Genomic DNA, 24728 nt, shown 5'->3' with positions numbered 1-24728 from the left:
CAGCCCAGGGGGACCATCAGTTACTGGCCTTTGGGCTCTGCCCACCCAGGTGGTCCTCTGCCCTGTGAGCCCTTGGACTCCCTGCCTTGCTCGGTGCAGCCTCTGACCAGCAGATGGGGTTAAGGTAGGTGCCAACCCCAGGGCCTGGCCTCCCTCCTCTGTTTACTGGATACTACATGATAAAGACAAACTGGCATCTGCCCCTTCAGGCATCCTGGAAGGAAAACAAGGAGAGTCACAGAGTTTCTGGACTCTGTACAACCAGAGCCACCACGAATGTCACAAAGGGCCAGGGAGCAGGGGAGGAAGGGGAGGAGGGGACCCAGTAGAAAGGAGAGGAGGGCAGGGGACTCTGAGGGAAGGTAAGGAGGGGGCGAAGATGGGGAGCCAAGGCCATGAGAGGTCTGGAGTTGGAGGCAGGGGTAAAAAGGCCAGGCCAAGCCTTGAACAGCAGGCTTTAAAGTTCCTCAGAAGTGTGGAAGGAAGGCCCTGGACCCTAGTCTCAGGCCATGGCAGCAGGAAGCTGGGCCCTTAGAGTGGCAGCCAGGTGGACTGCATGGCTCAGGAACGCCAGGACCCCAGGGGACAGCAACGTGTCCTTGACAGAGCCCATGTGGGTGTGGATCCAGGGCCCGGCCCTCTCGCCCTCTGGAGGGTCCAGGAGGAGTGGGCACTGTTTTCCCAGGCCGGCTTCTGAGACAACCCAACCTCTTCCCCAGGCTCTGCCTGCGCCTGTCGAGATGAGACACAGCCTTGGGGGCCATCCCTCCGTGGGTCTGGCGCTCAGAGGAGACTCAGGAGGAACATGGTGGGAGAGACTCAGATGCGCACCTCTGAACAGACCAGACTTGGGCTGGAGAAAGGACCAAGGAGTCCTGTGTGAAAACAGCCGCAGCACATGTCTCTATTCAGCCCGGGGCACACACGTGCCTGCCTCCTTCAGGCCACCCTGTGGGGGAGCCAGAGCCACCCTGCTGCCCGGGATTCCCACTGCTGCCAGTAGACCGTGAAGAGCTGAGTGGGTGAGGACAGGCTCTGTGCATCCAGTGATGGCTGGATGTGGACAGACCCTGGCACTGCCGGAGAGAGACAGAGCTGAGCAGAAGGCAAGACATTCAGGGCCTTCACATGCTGACAGCGTTTTGGCGGGCCCTGTGCCTCCCTACCCTCAAAGGATTCCAGTTCTCGTGGAATGCGCATAAGATGAAACAGACCAATTTAAGCTGAGCAATTTGGTGGCGTTTAGCACATTCACAATGCTGTGCAACCGTCACCTCTATTTAGTTGTAAGACCTTGACAGAACCCCAAAGTAAAACCCTGCACCTTGTTAGCAGTCACTGCGCACCCCTGCCGCAGCCCTTGGCTACCACCTCAAGTGTGCTCGCCATGGTGTGGACACGCCACATCATAACGCACATGATTAAATAGTTATCATCGCATTCAGGGCAAAGTTTTGTAATTCTCAGGGTATTATCAAGGTCAATTGGATCCAGTGAGTTTCTGAGGTTTTTTTTGAGCAGCTGTAACAATTTGTAACATACTGTCCAGCCTAGACTTCCTCTGTTCATTCACCCAGAGCTTGGCTTGCAAGGTACGAGGGGGATACATTCTCCAGAGGACACAGGAGCCACGACCTCCTCTGCCCTCGTCAGCATCACCCTTATCTTTCACTTATCTTTCAGCAACAATGCAGCGAAGTGAGTGGGACCAGGAAGCCCTGTGCCCATGACATGAGGGGGAATTTTAGAAGAGTAAGTTTTCCAGAAGACAAGAAAAAATGTCCTGGTTCCTCTCTTAGGTTCAGAAAAACAGGCCCTTCGTTCTGAGCCAAAGTTCTACAAGGTGGAGGGGCACTTGGATCTCATAAGAAATGACAAAGCAAAGGAAGGAAAGGATTTGGGCAGTTGGCTATAGGCATCTACTCAGGCTGTTCTGCAGAGGACAGCCAGGCGGGGCACTAGGGAGCCCTCCTTCCATGGGCAGCAGGAGAGGTGACGTGGAGCCCAAGACTGGCACATCACATGGGGCACTGATGCACCTGTGTTCTGATTCACTGATCACACCTGCCTTGGGCATGGTGCCTTCCACCTCTGCCCAAGATCCAAAGGCAATGATGTGGCTTTTGCCTGCACAGAAGGCTAACCCCAAGTGCTAGTGCCTGCTGTCTCCTCCCACACCTTGGTTTTGAACCACAGCTGCCACTTACCTGTGAAGTAGCTCTTCACCTTCAGGTAGCCCACGATTAGCCTGAGGATGGAGAGCTTGTCAAGTCGGGCCCGCACGTCCTCGGGGAAGGGCAGCAAGCGGCTGAGTTTGCTCAGCTCTTGATTGAGGCGGTCCCGGTGCCGTTTGGAAGGGTTGGACTTGGCTCCCTCTGGAGGCAGAAGCTTAGGACTTAGGGGAAAAAGAAAAGTGATCATTGTCCCACCCTCCTCTGCCATTTCACTCTCAATATCACCTCCTCTGCAGTATCACTCAGGGGCCCCAACACTGGGCCAGGCTCAGTGCAGCTCAAACTCTTGGTGTTCTGAGGCAGAAGCTGTTGTGTACAGTTTCAAGTTGTGCTCATCCATGAAGCCCCACTGTGGCTCTGCCCCCACCATCCTCACGGCTGTGGCCCCAGGCACAGATGGGGCTGCTTCACACTATGCATGAAGGTTAGACCTGATGGCCCTCACAGCACAGGGACCCAGGGGCTTATTGTCCCTCCCTCCCCTGGCCTGATGCACTTGCATACATATGCGATTTTTAAATTAGGAAATCTCTATACAACAATTAACACAGAAAAGACTGAAACTCCACTTAGAAATTATAATTTATTAATAATTGAGCCCCCACAGATGAACATATACCCAAAATATATTAATCTGGGTGTACACTTCCTTTTTCTACACACACACACACACACACACACACACGCACACACACGACCAAAGTACATCATAATCGAATTCTGAAAGCCAGTGTTGGAGAGGAAGACCTTAGAGGCAGCCAGAGGAATTTCATACAGATGAGTAAGGATAGAATGAATGCTGAGCTCCCGTCAGAAAGGGTGGGTGCCAAAAGACAGTGTCCCAAAAGAGGGAAGCTTAACCCAGGATTTCAATATGGAGAAAAGATTCTTGAAAAATGAGGGCAGGAGTTCCCATTGTGGCTCAGCAGGTTAAGAATTCAACTAGTATCCATGAGGATATTGGTTTGATCCCTGGCCTCACTCAGTTAAGGACCAGCATTGCCATGGGCTGTGGTGTAGGTTGCAGACTCGGCTCTGATCTGGCATTGCTGTGGCTGTGGTGTAGGCTGACAGCTACAGATCTGATTTGACTCCTAGCCTGGGAACTTGCAGCCCTAAAGGAAAAAAAAAAGAAAAAAAAAAAAAAGGAAAAGAAAACAATGAGGGCAAAGTAATGACACTCTTAGACAAACAAAAATTTAGAGAATGTGTCTACAGAAAGTCTGAGCTGCAGTAAGTATTTAAAAAGGTTCTTTAAGCTGAAGGAAAATGGAACTAGACAGAATGTGGACCCTATGGGAGATCCTGTTGTGGCTCAGTGGGTTAAGAATCTGACTAGTACCCATGAGGATGCGGGTTTGATCCCTGGCCTCACTCAGTGTGTTAAGGATTGTTGCCAAAAGCTGCAACAGTACAAAGACCGCAGCGCTGTGTGGTAAGCTGGCAGCTGCAGCTCCAATTACGCTGCAGGCGTGGCCCAAAAATGAGAAAAAAAAAAAAAAAAAAAAGAGAGGCAAAAGAAATGTGGATCTTCATGAAAGAACAAACAAAGCTACAATGACAAAAATGAGGGTAAATGCCAAACAAACTTAGTTGTTTTAATTTACTTGAAAGCTATTTGACTGCGTAAAGAATGATTATAGTGTTGCATGTGTGGAAACAGCAAAATGTATGAAAATAGCAGCACAAAGAATGGGATGGGAAATGGAAGAACACGGCCGCGAGGGGCCTACAACATTCACAAAGTGGTAGAGTAACTCTCTGAAGGTATTTAGTAAGAAGATTTACACTGTAAACCTCACGCAATCACTGGGAAAGCACAGCACAGCTGCTGAGCCACAAAAGGAGAGACAGAGATACTAACACTTCGAAATCCAAAGGAAGGAAAGGAGAAGGACAGACGTCGAAGCATTCCTTAGCGGCTTATTCTGAATAAGGTGGTCTTACTCCTTTTGACTCTTAACTTTCCCACCAGCTTCATATCCAGCTGGTTTCCCGCCTTTACCGCACATTTTCCTTCACCAAAGAGATTTTTCCTTTTGTAATTTCCCTACTTCTAGTTGTGGCCTTTTCTGCTTGGAGAAGTCCCTTTAGCATTTCCTGTAAAGCTGGCTCTAAACTTTTTTTCGCTTTTGTTTGTCTGCGAAACTTTTGATCTCCATCAAATCTAATGAGACCCTTGAGAGCCTTGACAGGTGGAGTACTGATGTAGGTTTTCCTCTTTCATCACTTTAACTATATTGTGCCACTCCCTCTTTGTTAGCAGGATTGCAGCTGAAAAGTCAGCTGACAGCCTTATGGGGACTCCCTTGTATGTTATTTGTTGCTTTTCTTTTCTTCTTCTTCTTTTTTGTCTTTTTAGGGCCACACCCACGGCGGACGGAAATCCCAGGCTAGAGGTCAAATCAGAGCTGTAGCCACTGGCCTCCACCACAGCCACAGCCATGCCAGATCTGAGCCTACATCACAGCTCATGGCAATGTTGGATCCTTAACCCACTGGGCGAGGCCAGGGATTGAACCCGCATCCTCATGGACACCCGTTGGATTTGTTACCACTGGGTCACAACGGGAACTCCTACTTGCTGCTTTTAACATTCTCTTCATCTTTAATTTTGCCATTTTAGGTGCAGCATACCTTGCCTGGTCCTCTGGGTTGATCCTGCTTGTGACTTTCTGAGCTTCTTGAACTTGGATGTCTGTTTCCTTTCCCAGAAGTTTCCAGCTATTATGTCTTCAAATACATTCTCTGCTCCTTCCTCTCTCTTCTCTTTCTTTGACTCCTATAATGTGAATGTTCATATGCTTGATGTTGTCCCAGAGGCCTCTTAAACTGTCCTCTTCTCCTTTTATTCTTTTTGTCTGTTCAGCTTCAGTGATTTCTATTGCTCTGTTTCCAGTCACTGATCTGTTCTTCTGTATCATCTAATCTACTGTTGATTCCTTCTAGTGCATTTTTAATTTCAGATATTGCATTCTTCATTTCTGTTTGTTTCTCGTTTATATTTCTAGCCTTTTGTTAAAAAATTCTAACTTCTACCCTGTTCATCCATTCTTCTCCCAAATTCTCTGCTCATCTTTATCAGCATCACCTTGAACACTTTATTGGGTAGTTTGTTTATCTCCATTTCACTTCCACTCCACCTTCACCATCCAAAGCTCAGAGCAAAACACAGATGATTGTTTCCAGGTCCAGAAGCTTACAAGGCCAAGTTCTTCTTCTGGGATTTTATCTGGTTCTTTTACTTGGAACATATCCCTCTGTTACCTCATGTTTTCGACTCTCTGTATTTGGTAAGCTGATTATGTTTCTTGACTTTGGAGAAGTGGCCTTTTGTAGGACACGTCCTATGCTTCCTAGCAGTGCTATATGCCTCGGGGTCCCCACTAAGGGTTGCATGGGTCCTTCTGTTGTGGTGGTCTGACTACATAGGGGGTCTGGTATGATTGGTTGGCCCTAGTTTGGGTTGGTTTCTAGGCCCTGCCTTTTGTTGAGGCTGCCAGCCACCGAGGGTGGGGCTGGGTAATGGGAGAGCTGGTTGCATAGGGTTAGGTGCTGACTTCCTGGCAGGTGGGGCTGGGTTCTGTGATTCCTGGGTCTAGTGGTCCCCTGCTGGGCCAGGCTGGTTCTTGACAAGGCTGGCTTTAGGTTCTGGGGTGGCAAAGTTTTTGTTGGGTGATGCCAGATCCTATGGCAGCTGGCTGAGGGCCCAAAGTACCCCAGAGCTGATGTTGGCATGCTGGTGGGTGGGCAGTGTCTGACACAGTAGGTTCCTGAGCCACAGTGTTCCTGGAGCTGGTGCTCCCCACTGGTGGTTGATGCTGAGTCCTGGGGCTGGTGCTGGCCCACTGGTATGAGGAACCAGGTCCTGGGGATTCTGGCTGCAGGAGTTGGTGTCAGCCCATTGGCAGGTATGGGTCCAGGAGGTCCTGGGGCTGGTGCTGGCACACTGGTGTGAAGGCTGTGTGAAGCCAATGTGGTTGGCACACTGTGGGCTGAGGGGGTCTTAAGGCAGTGTGCCTGCTCATGAGTAGAGCTGTGTCCCTGCCTGGCCAGCTGCTTGGCCTGAGGTGTCTCAGTATTGGTGCCAGCAGACTGGTAGGCAGGGCTGGGAACCAGCACTAATAAGCTAGAGGGAGGATTCCACCATGGCACCTGCCAGCACCAGTGTCCAGGAGGTAGAAGGAGTTCCCCAAACTGGTTGCCACCACGGTCTATGTCCTCAGAGTGAGCTCAGTTGCCTCCTGCCTCTTCAGAGACTCTCCATGATCACCACGTGGGTCTGACCTAGGCTTCTTCACTGCTTCTGCCGGGGTCCTGGAGTGTGCAGGATCTTGTGTGCCCTTTAAGAGTGGAGTCTCTATTTCCCACAGCCTTCTGTCTCTCCCAAAAGTAAGCCCCGCCGGCCTTCAAAGCCAGACTTCTGGGGACTCATCTACCTGGTGCAGGAGCCCTTGGGTGGGGAACCTGATATGGGGCTTGGACCCCTTGCTCCTTGGGGAGAAACTCTGCAACCGTGATCATCCTCCTGTTTGTGGTCCCACCTGGGCTTGTGGGACTTGACTATAGCACTCTGCCCCTCCCAGCTTGTGCTTCCTTCTTTATATCTTTAGTTGTGGAAGATCTTTCCCAGGCCCTTCTCATCTAAAGTTGCACTATAAACAGCTGTAACTTTGGTGTGCCCCTGGGAGGAGGTGAGCTCAGGGTCTTCCTACTCGGCCATCATGGTCACTCCCTAAATGGACTGGAACTCTCATTCATTGGAAAACTATTTCACAGTTTCTTGAAATGTTAAATTTGGCCTAGCAATTACATTTCTGGGTACTTATTGGAATGAAATGAAAGCATGTGTCCACATAAGCTTTGTACAGGAATACTTACAGCACTTTATTTATAATGGCCCCAAACTGGAATCAGCCCAGATGTCCACATACAGATGAATAGATTTAAAAACTCTCCAGACATTCATAAAATAAAATACTTGACCACGGAAAGGAGCAAACCAACTACACATGCAGCAACATGGATGAAACTAAATTGCTAAAGAAGCCAGATGAAAAAAGTGCACACTGTATGATTCTACTTCTAGAAAGTTCTAGGTTGGGAATAACCTAATCCTAGTGTGAGATCAGAGGCTGCTCTGGGCAGCTGTGTCAGGGCAGGTAGAACTTTTTGGGGTGAAAGAAATGTTCTGTATTTTGATACACTTTCATTAAACTTATTTCATGGTTAACTTATGATCTGACAATTTCTCTATAGGTAAAACATATCTCAATAAAAATAATAAATAAGAAAACATTTAAAAATGTTTTCCCTCTTGGAGTTCCTGCTGTGGCTAAGCAGGTTAAGAACCCAACACAGTGTCTGTGAGGATGTAGGTTTGATCTGTGGCCTTGCTCAGTGGGTTAAGGGTTCCATTTTACCACAAGCTGTGGTGTGGGTCACCGATGCAGCTCAGATCTGGCACTGTTATGGCTGTGGCATAGGCTGGAGCTGCAGCTCTGATTCTATCCCTAGCTGTGGGAACTTCCATATGCCGCATGTGCAGCCCTAGAAGGAAAGAAAAATGTTTTTCCACAAAACATTCTTCCCACAAAGAATTCCTAGGCTTAGATTTTCACAGGTGATTTCTGTCAACTATCTAAGGAATCAAGTTCCAAGTTTATACAGAGAATAGAAAAGGATAACTATCCCCAAATAATTTTTCTGAGGCTGGCATAAACTTCACCCCCAAAATTAACCAGAACAGTTCAAGAAACAAAAAGTGTAGGTAACTCTCACTCACAAACAGAGATATTGAATCAAAAGTTAAAAGCAGAAATATATGAAAAAATAGTGTGCTGTGATCGGGTTGAGCTTATCTCAGGATTCAATTTGGCTCAGTATTGGAACATTACTGTAATTCACTACATTGAAAAGCTAAAAGAAAAATACATTTATCTCAATAGATGAAGGAAAGTGTTTGATAAAATGTGACATCCTTTAGTTATAAAAAATAGTTTTAGACAAGTTGGAATATATAGGAAACCCTCACTGCAAAAGGCAGTTTCAAAAAACTTATAGCAAAAGGCACTATTAGTGATAAAATACTAAAATCAGACCCTGTGACACCTGAGCACAAGAATGCCTGCCATTACCACCTGTCTCAGCATTGCACTGAAAGACATAGCCAGTTCACTGTGGGAAGAAAAACATTAATATGACAAAATGACAATGACTGAGTTGAAAAAGAAAAATCAGCTCTTAAAGCAGATTATATTTTGGCCCATGGGCAGTGCTCAAATGTCACCTGCAGGGCAAGTGGCCCTGCCCCACACTTTGGTAGGTCTGGGTGGGGCTGGAGAACCTGTGCTTCTAACAGGTTCCCAGGTGATAGCGTTGCTGTTGTGGAGCTGTGCTTTGGGAAACTGCCCTCCACGGAAGATCTGTAGGTTTTTATGGGCGGAACGGTGCCCCTCCCCCAAATCTATACACTGAAGCCCTAACCCTCAACACCTCAGAATGTGCCTGTATTGGGTGATGATTTAGGGAGGTGAGTAAGCTAAAATGAGTTCAGAGCAGACCCTAGTCCAACCTGATTGATGTCTTTAGGAGAGGAAATTTGGACATACAAAGATACACCAGAGATGTGCTTGCACAGAGGAAAGACCATAGGCAGGCACAGCACAAAGGTGGCACCTAAAGCCCAGTGGAGGAGCCTTGGAAGAAATCACCTGCCAACTTGGGCATCTTGTCCTCCAGACTCTGAGAGAATAAACTGTGTAAGCTGCCCAGGCTGCAGTACTTCCAGACAGGCCCAGCAAACTGAAACATAAGTGTATTTGTAGATTAATAACAGAGTTTAATTAAATTTCTGGGTTAAATAATCAATACTAACAGAATAAATGCATTCTGAGATGGCAGCAATAATCAACGAGAAAATAGCATATAAAATACCATAAAATAGGAGAAGAATCAAGATGGCAGGGGAGTAAGATGTGGCGCTTACCTTCTTCCACAAACACATTAAAAAACCCCCAACTACATTTAGAATAATTCACATGGAACATCTACTGAATGCTGGCAGAAGACCTTAAACCTCCAAAGAGGCAACAAACCCTCCACAGAATTGGGTAGAAAAAAAAGAGAGAGAGAGAAAAGGAATCAGGATGGGACTAGCACCCCTGAGAGGGAGCTGTTAAAGAGGAAAGGAATCCACACCCTGGGGAGCTACCTAACCCACAGGGAAGTCAGCAGAGATGGAGGACCTCAAAGTCACAGAGAAAAGTGCAACAGCTGGACTGAGAAGGGCAAAACAGCTGGACTGAGAAGTGACAGCCACACAGACCATCTGTACCACCACCCTGGACACCACAGCCTGAGATGCTCAGTGGGGGCTGGGCACTGAGACTCAGGCTCCAGAGGACAGTTCTGGGGAGAGGACTGCTGTTCGCTGTTTGGAGACACCCTGAGGGGCTAAAGAGCAGTGTGCTATGGGCTGGGGAGCGGTGTGCCATAAGCCGGGGTGCAGAATGCCACAGCAGAGGGAAACCGGGAGGAGGTCTGGGCCCTCAGAATAAGCAAGGCACCATTTTTGGGGAGGGCAAGAGGAGGAAGGGCAGACCTTCCATAGGAATATATTTCCCTCACATGTATGGAATCTCAGAGGGTGGGGGATCTCTGGTGCAGGCTACAGATGGCAAGGTACCACTTGCACAGGCTATGGGTGACAGGTCGCCTCCTGTGTGGGCTAGTTGTGGCCAGGCACCTCTTGCTTGGGCTAGGGCAGTGGGGGGCTAAGTGCAATATGGCACCTCTTGCATGATGGACAGGTGGCAAACTGCAGCAGTCATCTCAGACACCAGAGGTAGGCATGGCCTGCCACCAGTAGGGGCTGTGAACAGGTACCACCTGCAGCCCCAGGCACCTCATTGGTGGGCAAAGAAGAGGGCACTGCGAGCAAGCACCACCCGTTGTGGCTCTCACCTCTCTGGGAACACACCCACCCTGCAGCTGCCACTGCCAAATGCTCCAGGCACCACCTACACCTGCCTGATTACTATCACTTCCAAGGCCCCTGTAACTAGGAGCAGCCTGCACCACCTTCTCATGGGTCCTTGCTGCTGCCAAGTGTCCAGCAACCAGGCACTAGCTATTAGCCCTGCCAATTGCCTCCATCTCCCTGGAAGCACATACACACCCTAGAAATAAAAAGTAATAAGCTCTCACAAAATACCCAGGGGAACTCATGCATATAAATAGCCCTCCAAGACTACAGTAGTTGTTTTCACTAAACTCACAGAATAAGAAAATATAAGCAAAATGAAGAAGCTCATGAACCATTCCCAGTTAAGAGAACAGGAGAATTCTCCTAAAGGAGCAAATAATGCAATAGAACTCTGGATTCTAAAAAGACACCGAGTCCAAAAAGGAGATAGTGAAAATACTGAAGGAATTAAGATAAAACTTGAAGGAATTAAAAGTGGATATGAACACTAATGCAGATTACTTTGGAAAGGAACTAGAATATATAAGGAAGAGCCAAGAAAAATTTGAAAATTCATTTTCAGAGATGCAAGCTGACTTAAAGTCACTGAAGAGCAGAATGGATGATGCAGAGGAATGAATTAGTGACTTGGAAGGTAGAATAATAGAAATCACCCAGTCGGGACATCAGACAGAAAACCAAGTGAAAAAACATGAAAACAATATGAGAGATCTATGGGATAATACAAAGTGGTCTGATCTATTCATAATAAGGGTTACAGAAGGAGAAGAAAAAGAAAAGGGGATTGAAAATATATTTGAAAAAATTATGGCTGAAAACTTTCCAAATTGAAAAGAAACAGATACCAAGATACAGAAAGCACGGAGGGCCCCAAACAAGTTGACCAAACGGGCTCACACCAAGACATATTACAAGAAAAATGGCAAAAGTTAAAGAGAGGATTCTAAAGGCAGTAAGAGAAAAACAAAGAGTTAATTATAAGGGATCTCCCATAAGACTACCAGCTGATTTCTCTAAAGAAACACTACAGGCCAGAAAACAGTGGCAAGATATATCCAAAGTTTTAAAAGGGAAAAATTTGCAGCCTAGAATACTCTACACAGCAAGAATGTCATTTAAAATAGAAGGAGAAATAAAGAATTTCCCCAACAAACAAAGCTAAAAGAGTACAGCAATACTAAACCCATTCTAAAAGAAATGCTGAAAGGGCTCCTCTAAATAAAAAAGAAGTAAGAAGGAATAGGATGTAGGAAATAACAGTTGGAAAGCAATCACTGAAATAAGCCAGTATACAGATCTAAAAGAAAAAAAAAACCCTATTGTAAAAGCAACAATAAACACAAGGAACAGCAAAAGGACAAATATGAAGATGTTAAAAAAAAAGGACTTCAAAATCATCAAATGTGGGGAAGGAAAATAAGAAAATCTAGACTGTTTTTTTAAAGAATGTGTTAGAGCTTATATGACTATCAGGCTAAAGCAAGCAGATACAGGAAGAGGTTAACATACTTGAAAAACAGGGCAACCACAAATCAAAACCAAATACTACATCCACGAAAACCAAAAAGAAGATGACAACAAGCATAAAAGAAAAGGAAATCATCCAACCAGAAAAAGAAAGGAACAAAGGAGAAACAGAATCAACTGGAAAACAAGGTTTAAAATGGCAATAAATATGTATCTATCAATAATCACTTTCAATGTCAATGGACCAAATGCTCCAATCAAAAGACACAGAGTGGCAGGTTGGATAAAAAAGCAAAAACCTTCAATCTGCTGCCTATAAGAAACTCACCTTAGGGCAAAGGACACATACAGATAGAAAGTGAAGGGATGGGAAAAGATATTTCATACCAATGGACAAGACAGGAAAGCAGGAGTTGCAATACTCATATCAGACAAAATAGCCTTTAAAACGAAGGCCATAAAGAAAGACAAAGATGGACACTATTTAATGGTTAAAGGATCCATTCAAGAAGAGGACATTACAATCGTCAATATATATGTCCCTAATATAGGAGCACCCAGATACCTACAACAAATACTAACAGACATAAAAGGAGAAATGGATGGGAATACAATCATAGTAGGAGACTTTAACGCCCCACTCACAGCAATGGACAGATCCTCTAGACAGAAAATCAATAAGGCAACAGAGATCCTAAAGGAAACAGTAGAAAAGTTAGACTTAACTGACATTTTTCAGGAAATTACACCTAAAAAAATTAGAATATACATCTTATCAAGTTATCAAGTGCACATGGAACATTCACAAGAATTGATCACATAGAGGGGCACAAAGCTAACCTCAACAAATTTAAGAATATAGAAATTATTTCAAGTATCTTCTCTGACCACAATGGCATGAAACTAGAATTCAACCACAGGAAAAGAAATGAGAAAAAACTAACTACATGGAGACTAAACAACGTGCTACTAATAAACCAATGGGTCAATAAGGAAATCAAGAAGAAAATTAAAAAATATCTCAAGACAAATGACAATGAAGACACATCCACTTAAAATCTATGGGATGCTGCAAAAGCAGAGCTCAGAGAGAAATTCACAGTAATACAGACCTTCCTCAAAAAAGAAGAAAAATCTCAAATCTACAACTTAACCCACCACCTAAATGAATTAGAAAAAGAACAAACCAAACCTAAACTCAGCAGAAGGAAGGAACTCATAAAGATCAAAGAGGAAATCAATAAAATAGAGATTCAAAAAACAATTGAAGAAATCAATAAAACCAAGAGCTGCCTCTTTGAAATGGTAAACAAAATGGACAAACCTCTGGCCAGACTCACCAAGAAGAGGAGAGAAAAAACCCAAATAAACAAAATCAGAAATGAAAAAGAAGAAGTCACAATGGATACCACAGAAATACAAAAACCATGAGAGAATACTATGAACAGTTGTATGCCAACACATTTGACAACCTGGAAGAAATGGACAACTTTCTAGAGACTTACAGCCTGCCAAAACTGAATCAAGAAGAAATAGATCAACTGAACAGACCGATCACCAGAAGTGAAATTGAATACGTCATAAAAACACTCCTTAAAAATAAAAGCCCAGGACCAGATGGCTTCATAGGTGAATTCTACCAAACATACAAAGAAGAACTTATACCCATCCTCCTTAAACTTTTTCAAAAGGTTGAGGGAGAAGGAACACTCCCAAAGACATTCTATGATGCCACCAACACCCTCATTCCAAAACCAGACAAAGATACCACCAAAAAAAAAAAAAAAAAAACCATAGGCCAATATCTTTGATGAATATAGACACAAAAATTCTCAACAAAATTTCAGCCATCCGAATCCAACAATATATCAAAAACATCATATACCACCACCAGGTGGGATTATCCCAGGTGCACAAGGATGGTTCAACATGTGCAGGTCAACAATGTCATATACCACATTAACAAAAGAAAAGTCAAAGACCACATGATCATCTCAATAGATGCAAAGTCCAACATGCATTCACTATCAAAACTCTTACCAAAGTGGCTATAGCAGGAACATACCTTAACATAATCAAAGCCACTTATGACAAACCCACAGCAAATATAACACTCAATGGAGAAAAGCTGAAAGCCTTTCCACTAAAATCTGGAACAAGACAAGGATGTCCACTCTCACCACTGTTATTCAACATAGTGCTGGAAGTCCTGGCGACAGCAATCATACAAACAAAAGAAATAAAATGAATCCAAATGGGAAGAGAAGAGGTAAAACTGTCACTGCATGCAGATGACATGATACTATACATGGAAAACCCTAAGGACTCAACCCAAAACCTAACTGAACTGATCAACAAACTCAGCAAAGTGGAGAATATAAGATTAACATTCAGAAATCAGTTGCATTTCTGTATACAAACAATGAAATATTAGAAAAGAAACACAAAAATACAATACCTTTTAAAATAGCACCCCCAAAAATCAAATACCTGGGCATATACTTGACCAAGGAGGTAAAGGACTTATATGACGAGAACTATAAGGCACTAATAAAGGAAATTAAAGAAGATGTAAAGATATCCATGCTCCTGGGTTGGAAAAACTAATCTTGTAAAAATGGCCATACCACCCAAAGCAATCTACAGAGTCAACGCAATCCCTATCAAATTACCCAAGACATTTCTCACAGAACTAGAAGAAACAATCCAAAAATTTATATGGAACCACAAAAGACCCAGAATTGCTAAAGCAATCCTGAGAAACAAAACCAAGCAGGAGGCATCACTCTCCCAGACCTCAAGCAATATTACAAAATCATGGTCTTCAAGACAGTGTGGTACTGGTGCCAAAACTAACATACAGACCAATGGAACAGAATAGAGAACCCAGAAATAAACCCTGACACTAATGGTCAATTAATCTTTGACAAGGGAGGCAAGAGCATAAAATGGGAAAAAGAAAGTCTATTCAGCAAGCATTGCTGGGAAACCTGGACAGCTGCATGCAAAGCAATGAAATTAGAACACACCCTCACACTGTGCACAAACATAAACTCAAAATGGCTGAAAGACTTAAATATACGACAGGACACCATCAACCTCCTGGAAGAGAACATAGGCAAAACATTCTCTGACATCAACCTCATGAATATTTTCTCAGGTCATTCTCCCAAGGCAACAGAAATAAGAGCAAAAATAAACCAATGGGACCTAATCAAACTGACAAGCTTTTGCCCAGCAAAGGAAACCAAAAAGAAACCAAAAAGACAACTTACAGAATGGGAGAAAATAGTTTCAAACGATGCAATGGACAAGGGCTTAACCTCCAGGATATACAAGCGACTTATGCAACTCAATGGCAAAAAAGCCAATCACCCAATGGGAAAGTGGGCAAAAGACCTGAATAGACATTTCTCCAAGGAGGATATACGGATGGCCAACAAGTACTTGAAAAAATGCTCAACATCACTGATTATTAGAGAAATGCAAATGAAAACTACCATGAGATACCACCTCACACCAGTCAGAATGGCCATCATTAATAAGTCCACAAATAACAAATGCTGGAGGGGGTGTGGAGAAAAGGGAACCCTCCTGCACTGCTGGTAGGAATGTAAGCTGGTACAACCACTATGGAGAACAGTATGGAGGTACCTTAGAAATCTACACATAGAACTACCATATGACCCAGCAATCCCACTCTTGGGCATATATCTGGACAAAACTTTCCTTAAAAAAGACACATGCACCTGCATGTTCATTGCAGCTCTATTCACAATAGCCAAGACTGGAAACAACCCAAATGTCCATTGACAGATGATTGGATTAGGAAGAAGTGGTATATACACACAATGGAATACTACTCAGCCTTAAAAAAGGATGACATAATGCCATTTGAAGCAACATGGATGGAACTAGAGACTCTCATCCTAAGTGAAGTAAGTCAGAAAGAGAAAGACAAATACCATATGACATCACTTATATCTGGAATCCAATACATGGCACAAATGAACCTTTCCACAGAAAAGAAAATCATGGACTTGGAGAATAGAATTGTGGTTGCCAAGGGGGAGGGGGAGGGAGTGGGGTGGTTGGGCAGCTTGGGGTTAATAGACAAACTTTGCCTTTGGAATGGATTAGCAATGGGAACTATGCCCTGTGTAGCTCTGGGAACTATGCCCAGTCACTTATGATGGAGCATAATAATATAAAAAAATAGAATGTGACTGGGTCACCGTGCTGTATAGTAGGAAAAAAAATTGTATTGGGGAAATAACTATTAAAAATAATTTAAAAAATAAATAAAATGTACAAACAACTTACACACCTCAACAGCAAATACACACAAAAAAACAACAACCAAAGAAACCCAATGGAAAAGTGGGCAGAGAACCTAAATAGACATTTCTCCAAAGAAGATATACAGATGGCCAATAGGCACATGAAAAAACGCTCAACATCACTCATTATCAGACAAATGCAAATCAAAACTACAATGGGGTACCACCTCACACTGGTCAGAATGTCCATTAGTAGCAAGTTTAAAGTAACAAATTCTGGAGAGGGCGTGGAGAAAAGGGTACCCTCCTTCACTGTTGGTGGGATGTAAATTGGTACAACCACTGTGGAAAACAGTATGGAGGTACCTCAGAAAACTAAATATAGAACTACCACATTACTCAGCCATCCCACTCCTGGGCACACATCCAGACAAAACTTTCACTGAAAAAGATACATGCACTTGTATGTTCATTGCACTGCTATTCACAATAGCCAAGACATGGAAACAACCTGAATGTCCATTGACAGAAGAATGGATTAAGAAGATGTGGTACATATATACAATGGAACACTACTCAGCCATAAAAATAAGGCCATTTGCAGCAACATGGATGGCATTAGAGACTCTCGTTCTAAGTGAAGTAAGTCAGAAAGAGAAAGACAAATACCACATGATATCACTTATATGTGGATTCTAATATACAGCACAGATGAACTTTTCTGCAGAAAAGAAACAAACTCATGGACATGGAAAACAGACTTGTGGTTGCCGGGGGAGGGGAAGGGGGAGGGAATGGGATAGACTGGGAGTTTGGAGTTAGTAGATACAAAAGCTATTGCATTTGGAGAGGATGAGATCCTGTTGTATAGCATGGGGAACTATTTCTAGTCACTTGTGATGGTACATGATGGAAGATAATGTGAGAAAAAGAATGTGTATGTGTGTGTGCTGTGTGTGAGAGAGAGAGAGAGAGAGAGACTGGGTCACTTTGCTGTACAGCAGAAATTAACAGAACAATGTAAATCAACTATAATAGAAAAAAAATCTTACCAAAAAACCCCTATAAAATAAAAACCTGTTTAGGAGTACATGTCATGATATGCAAGATCTGTACAGAGAAATTTATAAAATTCAAAAAGAGTCATTTAAAAAGGTCCCACCACACGGAGAGACCGAGTCTGGTCACAGGAAGGTCTGCAGAGTAAAGACGCCCATTTCCCCAAAGAGCTTCTCCCCAGAGGTGTCTCGTTTGTTTCTGTTTAGTGTGCCTTGGTGGAACTTAGCAAGGTGATTCTCATGTCGATGTGGGTGAGCTGAGGTGCAAAGGAGTCAGACATACCTGGAGAGGAAGAAACACGAGGAAAGCAAAGCTGGCGCCACTCAGGTGGGGTGGAGGTGGGGGAGGGCAGAGGCTCAGCCTGGAGCCGGCACCGAGAAGGAAACCCGACTCAAGGGGAACTGGGAAGGGCAGGGGGAACTGGACCTGTTAACCACTGTGCTGGCATAACTGGCATTTCACATAGGAAAAGTCTCTAAGGGGGCACCCCCTACCACATCCTAAAATAGCTCAAGGTGGACCACAGGCTTAAAATGTGAATGACAAATTATGAAGCTTTCAGAAAGCAGAGGGCACACTTTATGACGTCATAGTGGTGACAGACATTTTAGGCAAGAGAAAAAAACCTCTAACCACAAAGGAACAGATTGATGCCTTCAAAAAGATTTAAATGAAGAACTTCTGTTCACAGAAATACTATGAAGAGAGTTGAAAAACAAGCCACAAATCATAAGAAGACATTGTGACACACTGGGTCAATTTACCTGATCCATATGTGTTAAAGGGAACGGCTTGGTTCCTTACCTCACCTTTTCGCCCATCCTGTGCCCTCACCAGCAATTTGAAAGTGCTGGGTTCCCTCCGATGCGAAAAATCAGGCGTCCTCAGCTGGAAAGTTATGACGTCCACAGAGACGATCAAGGGCATCTTTGACGACTACACTGCTGTTTGCTGCCCCCTAGAGGTGGGTGTGGAGTGTGTGCGAGGACCGGCGGGTCTGGGAGGGGCTCAGAGGACCGAAGTGCAGGTGACTCTGACAGTGGTGGGGGCAGAGTAGGGCCCCAGAGAACAGCCCTGAAGCTGACGGTGAGCTCCAGGACACCAACTGGGGAGGGAGGCCTTGCAGTGGGGTGGGGTGGGGGGCAAAGGTCAGGACAGATGTGGGGTTTAAACCGAGGCTTGACCACACACACACACACACACACACACACACACACACACACACCCACATCACTGTAGAGACCTGAAAGATCTTAAACTTCTGGTGATCACGAATTCAGCTGGCACCACTTTCCCTTAATGGTTGTCTAACTGAGAGGGATTTGTTAGCTGGTCCCAGATTTTGGAACTCCAGCTAAGTACAGCAAACAGTAGAGCACAGTGCAAGAGCCTGGGACAGAGATGGAAGAGCCACCATCCCTGGCCCAGGAGCTCAGGACACTCTGAGGAGGGGCTGAGCAGAGAAGGGGGTCCCCTGGTCAGCCACAGACATGGAAGGTGGGCAGGACCCCAGAGACTCTGGCCATGGGAGGGTGTCCAGGCAGAGGGATGGGGCCGATCTCTGCCCACGAGTCTGGTGGGAGGTCTGTGGGGTGCACACAGCATTTTGGAGCCTGGGCTGGGCTGGAGAGGAGAGCAAGGCAAGGAGACCAGTGAAGGTGAGAAAGGTGGGGTGCAGGGAAATCAGGGAGCCCCTGGGCCTGGAAGGGAGGGGGACGAACTGGGCAGGGCCATTCTGGTGGTCAGAGATCATGGGTGAACAGGGTAGGCAGTGTCACATAGCCAGGACCGAGCAGCCAGAGGGGCAGGAAGTGGTCCAGCACCTAAGTAGGTGGCAGCGATGGGGGTGAAGGCTCTGTGACTCTGTGGGGTGGTGAGTCCTGTTCCCTCAGAGTGCAAGGAAAGGAGGGCCTCTCTGCAGGTGGTGGAGGCCTCCAGGACCCTTCCAGTGAAGGAGGGCTGGAATGCCACCTCAGGAGATGGATCAGCAGAGGAGTTCTGGTGGGAAGACAAAGGCCTGGCAGAGAGCCAGTGGACAAGGGAAGAAGGCATATGGCGGAGAGCCCAGAAAGGCACAGGCTGGCGTGAGGACCAGTCTTCAAAGCCCTTGTGATGTCAGCAGTTCTTAGCCTGGGCAGGGGTACTTCTACATCAAGGGGTGCATCCCCAGGGAGCCCCACTCACAGGGGCTCTTCCCACCTGGACCACATCCCTCGCCTTTTGTTCCTAAGCTGAAGGGAAGACTCAGTAAAATCAGTAGCTCCTTGAAGTTCCTGTCGTGGATCAGTGGTAATGAACCTGACTAGTATCCATGAGGATGCAGGTTTGATTCCTGGCCTCCCTCAGCGGGTTAAGGATCCAGTGTTGCCATGAGCTGTGGTGTGGTTCACAGATATGGTTTGGATCTGATGTGGCTCTGGCACAGATTGGCAGCTGCAGCTCTGATTGGACCCTAGCCTGGGAACTTCCATATGCCGCGGGTGCAGACCTGAAAAAAAAAAAAAAAAAGACAAAAAATAAAATAAAATCAGTAGCTCCCGAGCTGAGGCTGCCAATACTTCTCACCTGGGGGTATGTGTCTCAGAGACAGAGGGCTCTCCGTGCTCGGGCCCAGGGTCCCCCCACAGATTTGAAAGGCAGACCGAGGAGGAGGTTCTGATCACCAGCACCTCCAGACGGACGGAATGGGGCCATAGTGTCTCTGGGGCATCTTGAACACACAATATCGGACCAGGTGTTGGCGGCTGCACCCTGCTCTCCCCAGGGCTCAAATTCAAAGTTTATGCAGATTTAACAAGTGAATCCACCCATGACCCAGGGCCCTAGTTCTTTCAAATGTGAAGTAAAACTGTGTACATTTCTACATAATACAGTGATGGAAGACAGAGACTAATGTGTAGTAAGCCACTCACAGTAGGCCCAGGTTCTGCATTGTGGCGCCACATATATGACACAGGACAACTGGCTGTGGGCAAGGCCACTCAGGCTGGTGCCGATCACTTCCATCGGCTGCGCCCCAGTTTCTGGGGCGGACCAGCTGGCCAAGGCAGTGGGGAGGGGGCTCGGTACTCTGCCCTCCATCCTCTAAAGTGCAGCCTGCTGTCCGGAAGATGTATCCCGATAGGTCTGCCCCAGCCTGCTGGCAGGATCTCAGCCTCTTCAACAAGCCACACAAAGGGGCTGCAGAAGAGGCTGGGTCCAAGTGAGGTGGTAGGCAAGGAGGCAGCCCCCTCACCACGCAGCCTGGTGCACAATATTTCCCAAGTGGTAATAGGGAATCATGCTTCCTCCTGGGTTGCCTGAGGACCAAGTACATTAATACATTTCAAATGATTCTGAAAGCAAGAGTGTAGGGTTTTTGCAAACAAGAAGGATGTTATTCCAGTAGAGGACTTTTAACTGGCAACCACCTAACTCTGTTCCCCCATGTACAGTGCTGTTCTGTCGCTCCGAAAATCTAACATGCCCACACCACAGCGCTGCGGGCAGGGGGGCGCAGGTGCCTGAAGCTTTGCTCCCACAAGGTGAGCTCTGTGCTAATGGAGAATCACTGCTTAAAGTCCCAAGACTGTGTCATGTCAGATCTTGTCAATAATCATCAAGGAAACAAAAGCACAGGTTTTTGTTTCTGTCTTTTTTTTTTTTTTTTTTTTGGCATATGGAAGTTCCCAGGCTAGGGGTTGAATCGGAGCTGTAGCCACTGGTCTACGCCATAGCCACAGACACGCGGGATCCAAGCTGTGTCTGTGACCTGCACCACAGCTCACAGCAATGCCTTAGCCCACTAAGCAAGGCCAGAGATCAAATCCTCAGCCTCATGGTTACCAGTCAGGTCCGTTAACCACTGAGCCATAATGGGAACTCCAAAAGCACAGTTTTTAAGGAAACAATACTGGTGCTTTGAAAAGCATCAATGGACATTTGTTGGGAAAAAAAAAAAATTTCTGTTGGACCAGGCATTCCTGTAAAACCTGGGAGAAAGTTGTTTAATATCTGTATAGTGTCACAAGCTCTTTAAATTGTAGACAGTACCTTGTGGAAATGACTTGTGCAATAAAGTGTACCAGCATTACGAGACTGGCAAGTTGATATATGTTGACTCTTTCACTTAAAATATGTAAGATATTTGCAGCACTCTTAGAGACCCCACCATTTTGAGCACATTTTCCAATTAACCAATGCTTACTGGTTTGCTGCCCTGAAAAGGGAACTTCTGATAAGCTTGGTCTGGGATACACGTGCTCCCATGGAGAAGTTGCATGGTTGTATTTTATTTTATTTTATTTCATTTTATTTATTTCATTTTGCTTTTTAGGGCTGCACCTGCAGCATATGGAAATTCCCAGGCTGAGAGTCTAATTGGAGCAGTCTACACCACAGCCACAGTCACGGCGACGCAGGATTCTTAACCCACTGATCGCACCCAGGGATGGAACCTGAATCCTCACGGATACTAGTTGAGTTCCTTACCGCTGAGCCCCAAGGGGAACCCCCTATTTTTTTTTTTAATTGTGGTAAAACACACATAAGGTAAATGCTACATTTTAACCATTTTAAAGTGTACCATTCAGTGGCATTAAGTATACTCAGGATGTTGTGTCACCATCACCACTGTCCAGTTCCAGATCTTTTTCAGCCCCCAAAGAAATCCCTTAGCATTGGCAGTCGCTCCTGGCCGCCGTTCCCATCTGCTTTTCGTAGATAGACGCTTCATATACATGGACTCATAGGACAGTTTCCCTTTTGTACCTTGCTTCTCTCATGGCATTTTTTTTTTTTTTTTGGTATTTAAAAATTAAAGGGACCTAGAATAGTTTGTCTCCAGAGCTTTTGGAAATTTCTCAGACATGGATGAGCCTCTGGCATTGGGAACCTTGCGCCAGCCGGGTGAGCATCTCAGGTCGCTTGGAAGATTCCCGGTGCCCCGGCCGCCGCCGCTCGGTTTTCTGCAGCGCCCCGGACCAGCCCCGCTTCCTGGGTCATCCCAGCGCTCGGGGCCTCGGGAAGCCCTCGGAGAGTCTGCTCCACCGGACCTTCGAGCCATTGTCCTCCCTGCCAGAGCCCCGTCGCCCCACAGAGCTGCCGCTCCAGACTGAAGAGCCTAGAAGGGACCCTGCCTGGTCAGTCGGGGCAGGACGCACACCCGTGGGGGTTCTCACCCCGCGGGGCTCGGCACCCGCTCTGTAACCGGGTTGGGTGGCCCATCCCGGAAGCCTCTCCCTTCCAGTCCCGCTGTGACTCAGGACCCGCCACCTGCTGATGCGCGCGCCCAGCAAACTCAGCCCTGGAGCCGGGGGCCGGCGGGAAGGCACAGGTCACTAATATGGAGACCCGGTGCTTCCCAGAAACAAGTGTCCCAAATTGCACTTTGACCTTACCGTCAAAAACCCAGCAGGGGTGTCAGGGGTGGGAGCAGGGACTCTAAAATGAAATCTGTCCTCCCCAGGCAGATAAAGTCGGCTCTCAACCCGCGGAGGACGCGCAGAGTGCGGAGCTGGGGGCTGCGAGAGGACTCAGAACCCCACCCCCACTCCCGCACCCAACCAGTCCCCCCGGGCTTCGCTGCCCCCTCCCGTCCCCTCTGCCCCACATACCTCTTCCGCACCGGTTTTCTCCTCTTCTTCACGGCGTACTGGCCCCCGGTGGACAGCATGGTGCCCGTAGGTGGCAGCACACAAGGGCGCAGGCTGGGGGCGCCGCCCAGCGCCAGTAAGCTGGGCCTCCCTCCGGAGCCCGCCTGCTCCGCTGGGTCTCGCCCGAAGGTTGCCAGCTCCGAGGTCACGGCCCTCCCTTTCTGACCGTGACCGCACCACACGTGCTCGTCGCACCCGGGTACACCTGGACGGGTCGTCAATATTCCCTCCCAGGGCAGGAGAGTGCCTGGCCGCCGGCGCCTGGAAGGGTCTGCACCAGCCCCTCCCGGGTCAGGGGAGCGCGGGTCCGCCGGCTGAGGGGGGTCCTCCGGGATTTCGGGCAAGGGATGCGGAAGGTGGAGCAAGATTGGCCGGCTTCCCCGGGGACTCTCTGTCCAGGCGAACACAGGTTTCCTCCTTGGCAGCTGTGCGCCACACTCGTAAGTTGTGACTCAGTGCGGCACCAGACCGCACCTTCCAGCAACCAGCTCGCCTAGAGTGACTCTTTCACGTGTGACCCAGGAAGCAGACAAGCAATCTCCTCCAGGAAGCGAAGGCCTTGGTTTGTAAGTCTGTGCCCGGGAGCCTTTGTGCTTAATTCTGCTGGATGCGTGTCTGTGTGTGATTCTGGGAGTGAAGGATTTGGGGCTGTGAGCGGGGCTTGGGGAAGAAGCCCCCGCATTATGTCCTGCTGTGAAGACCCCGCCTGTGAAGGGTGGAGCTGAATGGGTGAGGACTTTGCACAAGGTTGTGTGGATCAAGGGTGGGGCCAGAAAAAGGCTGCACGTGGAGAGGGAGGCTTGACTGTGGCCCAACCTCCTGAGCTCTGTGGGGGGCCAAACAATCATCTTCTCTTGGACTCTGTCTTTATTGGATGTCCTGTCTTAAATACAAGGGAAAGGCTCAGATTATCTGGACACACATGCTGGAGGGTTGGGGGGGGCAATGGAAGGTGGCCATGTAGGAGGTTGCAGGAGGCTGAGCCGAGGGGCTGGTCCTCAAGCTCTCAGAAATCCTTGTACCACAGAGACTATCTGGGAAGGTGTCCCAAGCCTCAGTGTTAAACAGGTGTTATGTGAGCACCTGCTATATGCTGGGAGAGACAAGCTTATGTCCTGGGTTTACTCCCCATGTGTGGGCCTCCTTAGTGAGCTCTGTGGTTCTGTGACTGCCTGGGGGGAGAGGCAGCAGTGCAGGGTCCACCTCCTGCTGGCTGTGGTGCCCTGGACCTGGGCACATCGGCTGCAGGTCTTTGGGGTCCACCTGGAGGCTTGCTGGTTGACTTGGACCATGTTCCTGGTGCCCACATTCTCCTGAGCATCTTAGGGGAGGAGACTGAAGAGGGCAGGCCCAGGGGTGGCAGCATATGGCCACAGTCCATGTGAAGAGACGGAGGGAGATGGAGAGACAAAGCCAGAGACAGGGAGGAGAGATAAAGGGAGAGACAGAGAGATGGAGAAAGAGAGAGGCAGAAAGCCAGAGGGGGGAAGTGAGGGAGACAGAGAGATGGAGAGTAAAAGGAGGAGCAGAGGAGAGAGAGGCAGAGACAGAGATGGAGAGAGAGACAGAGGGAGTTTGGAAGTCTCTGGGAATTGCTTTGTATTAGCTCAAGACCTGACATTGTGCAGTTTGGGTGAGTTTTCAAAATTCTAGGGTAATGGTGCTCTGATATTCTCATGAGTGCCATTAATTCCCTAGAACTTGGGGTAAACAGTTACCTAAGGACCTCAGAGCAGCACGCCCACATCTGGAAGCTCTGGAAGGACGGTCTTGCCCTGGGAGTCCTGCCAGGGAGGAATACTGTTTATCAGGTGGAGAACAGCCTGGGCTGCATTTTATGTTCTGGGCTGTGACGCCATCTAGCGCTTTGCTACTCAACGTGGGTTCCAGAGACCAGCAGCATCAGCGTCAAGGGGGAGTAGTCAGAAATGCAGATTCACAGGTTGCACCAGAGGCTGACTCCAAACCCAGGAGGGAACCCTTCACATGGCTCTGGGGAGACCCCTCTGTCAGAAGACCTTGTTGAATTCAGGAGAGAAGGCCACCCTTCCCAGGGGAAAAGCAGGGC

The 24728-nt window shown here is 47.1% G+C and overlaps 1 protein-coding gene across 1 annotated transcript in view; it reads right to left on the bottom strand.

Moving 5' to 3' along the window:
* Window positions 1-23111, bottom strand: part of LOC110259168 — a gene marked incomplete at its 5' end in the record, with an annotated part of 39717 nt that extends 16606 nt beyond the window's left edge. Inside the window, 2 exons of the mRNA XM_021082498.1 lie at window positions 2208-2395; window positions 22622-23111. Of these exons, the coding sequence (XP_020938157.1) occupies window positions 2208-2395; window positions 22622-23111 (678 nt within the window). The remainder of the gene's footprint in view (window positions 1-2207; window positions 2396-22621) is intronic.
* Window positions 23112-24728: the final 1617 nt, after the last annotated feature.

The sequence above is a fragment of the Sus scrofa genome, unplaced genomic scaffold (assembly GCF_000003025.6).
Source record: "Sus scrofa isolate TJ Tabasco breed Duroc unplaced genomic scaffold, Sscrofa11.1 Contig944, whole genome shotgun sequence".
Classification (NCBI taxonomy): Eukaryota; Metazoa; Chordata; class Mammalia; order Artiodactyla; family Suidae; genus Sus; species Sus scrofa.
The sequence above is the reverse complement of the archived record's forward strand: the minus strand, read 5'-3'. Positions and strand labels throughout refer to the sequence as shown.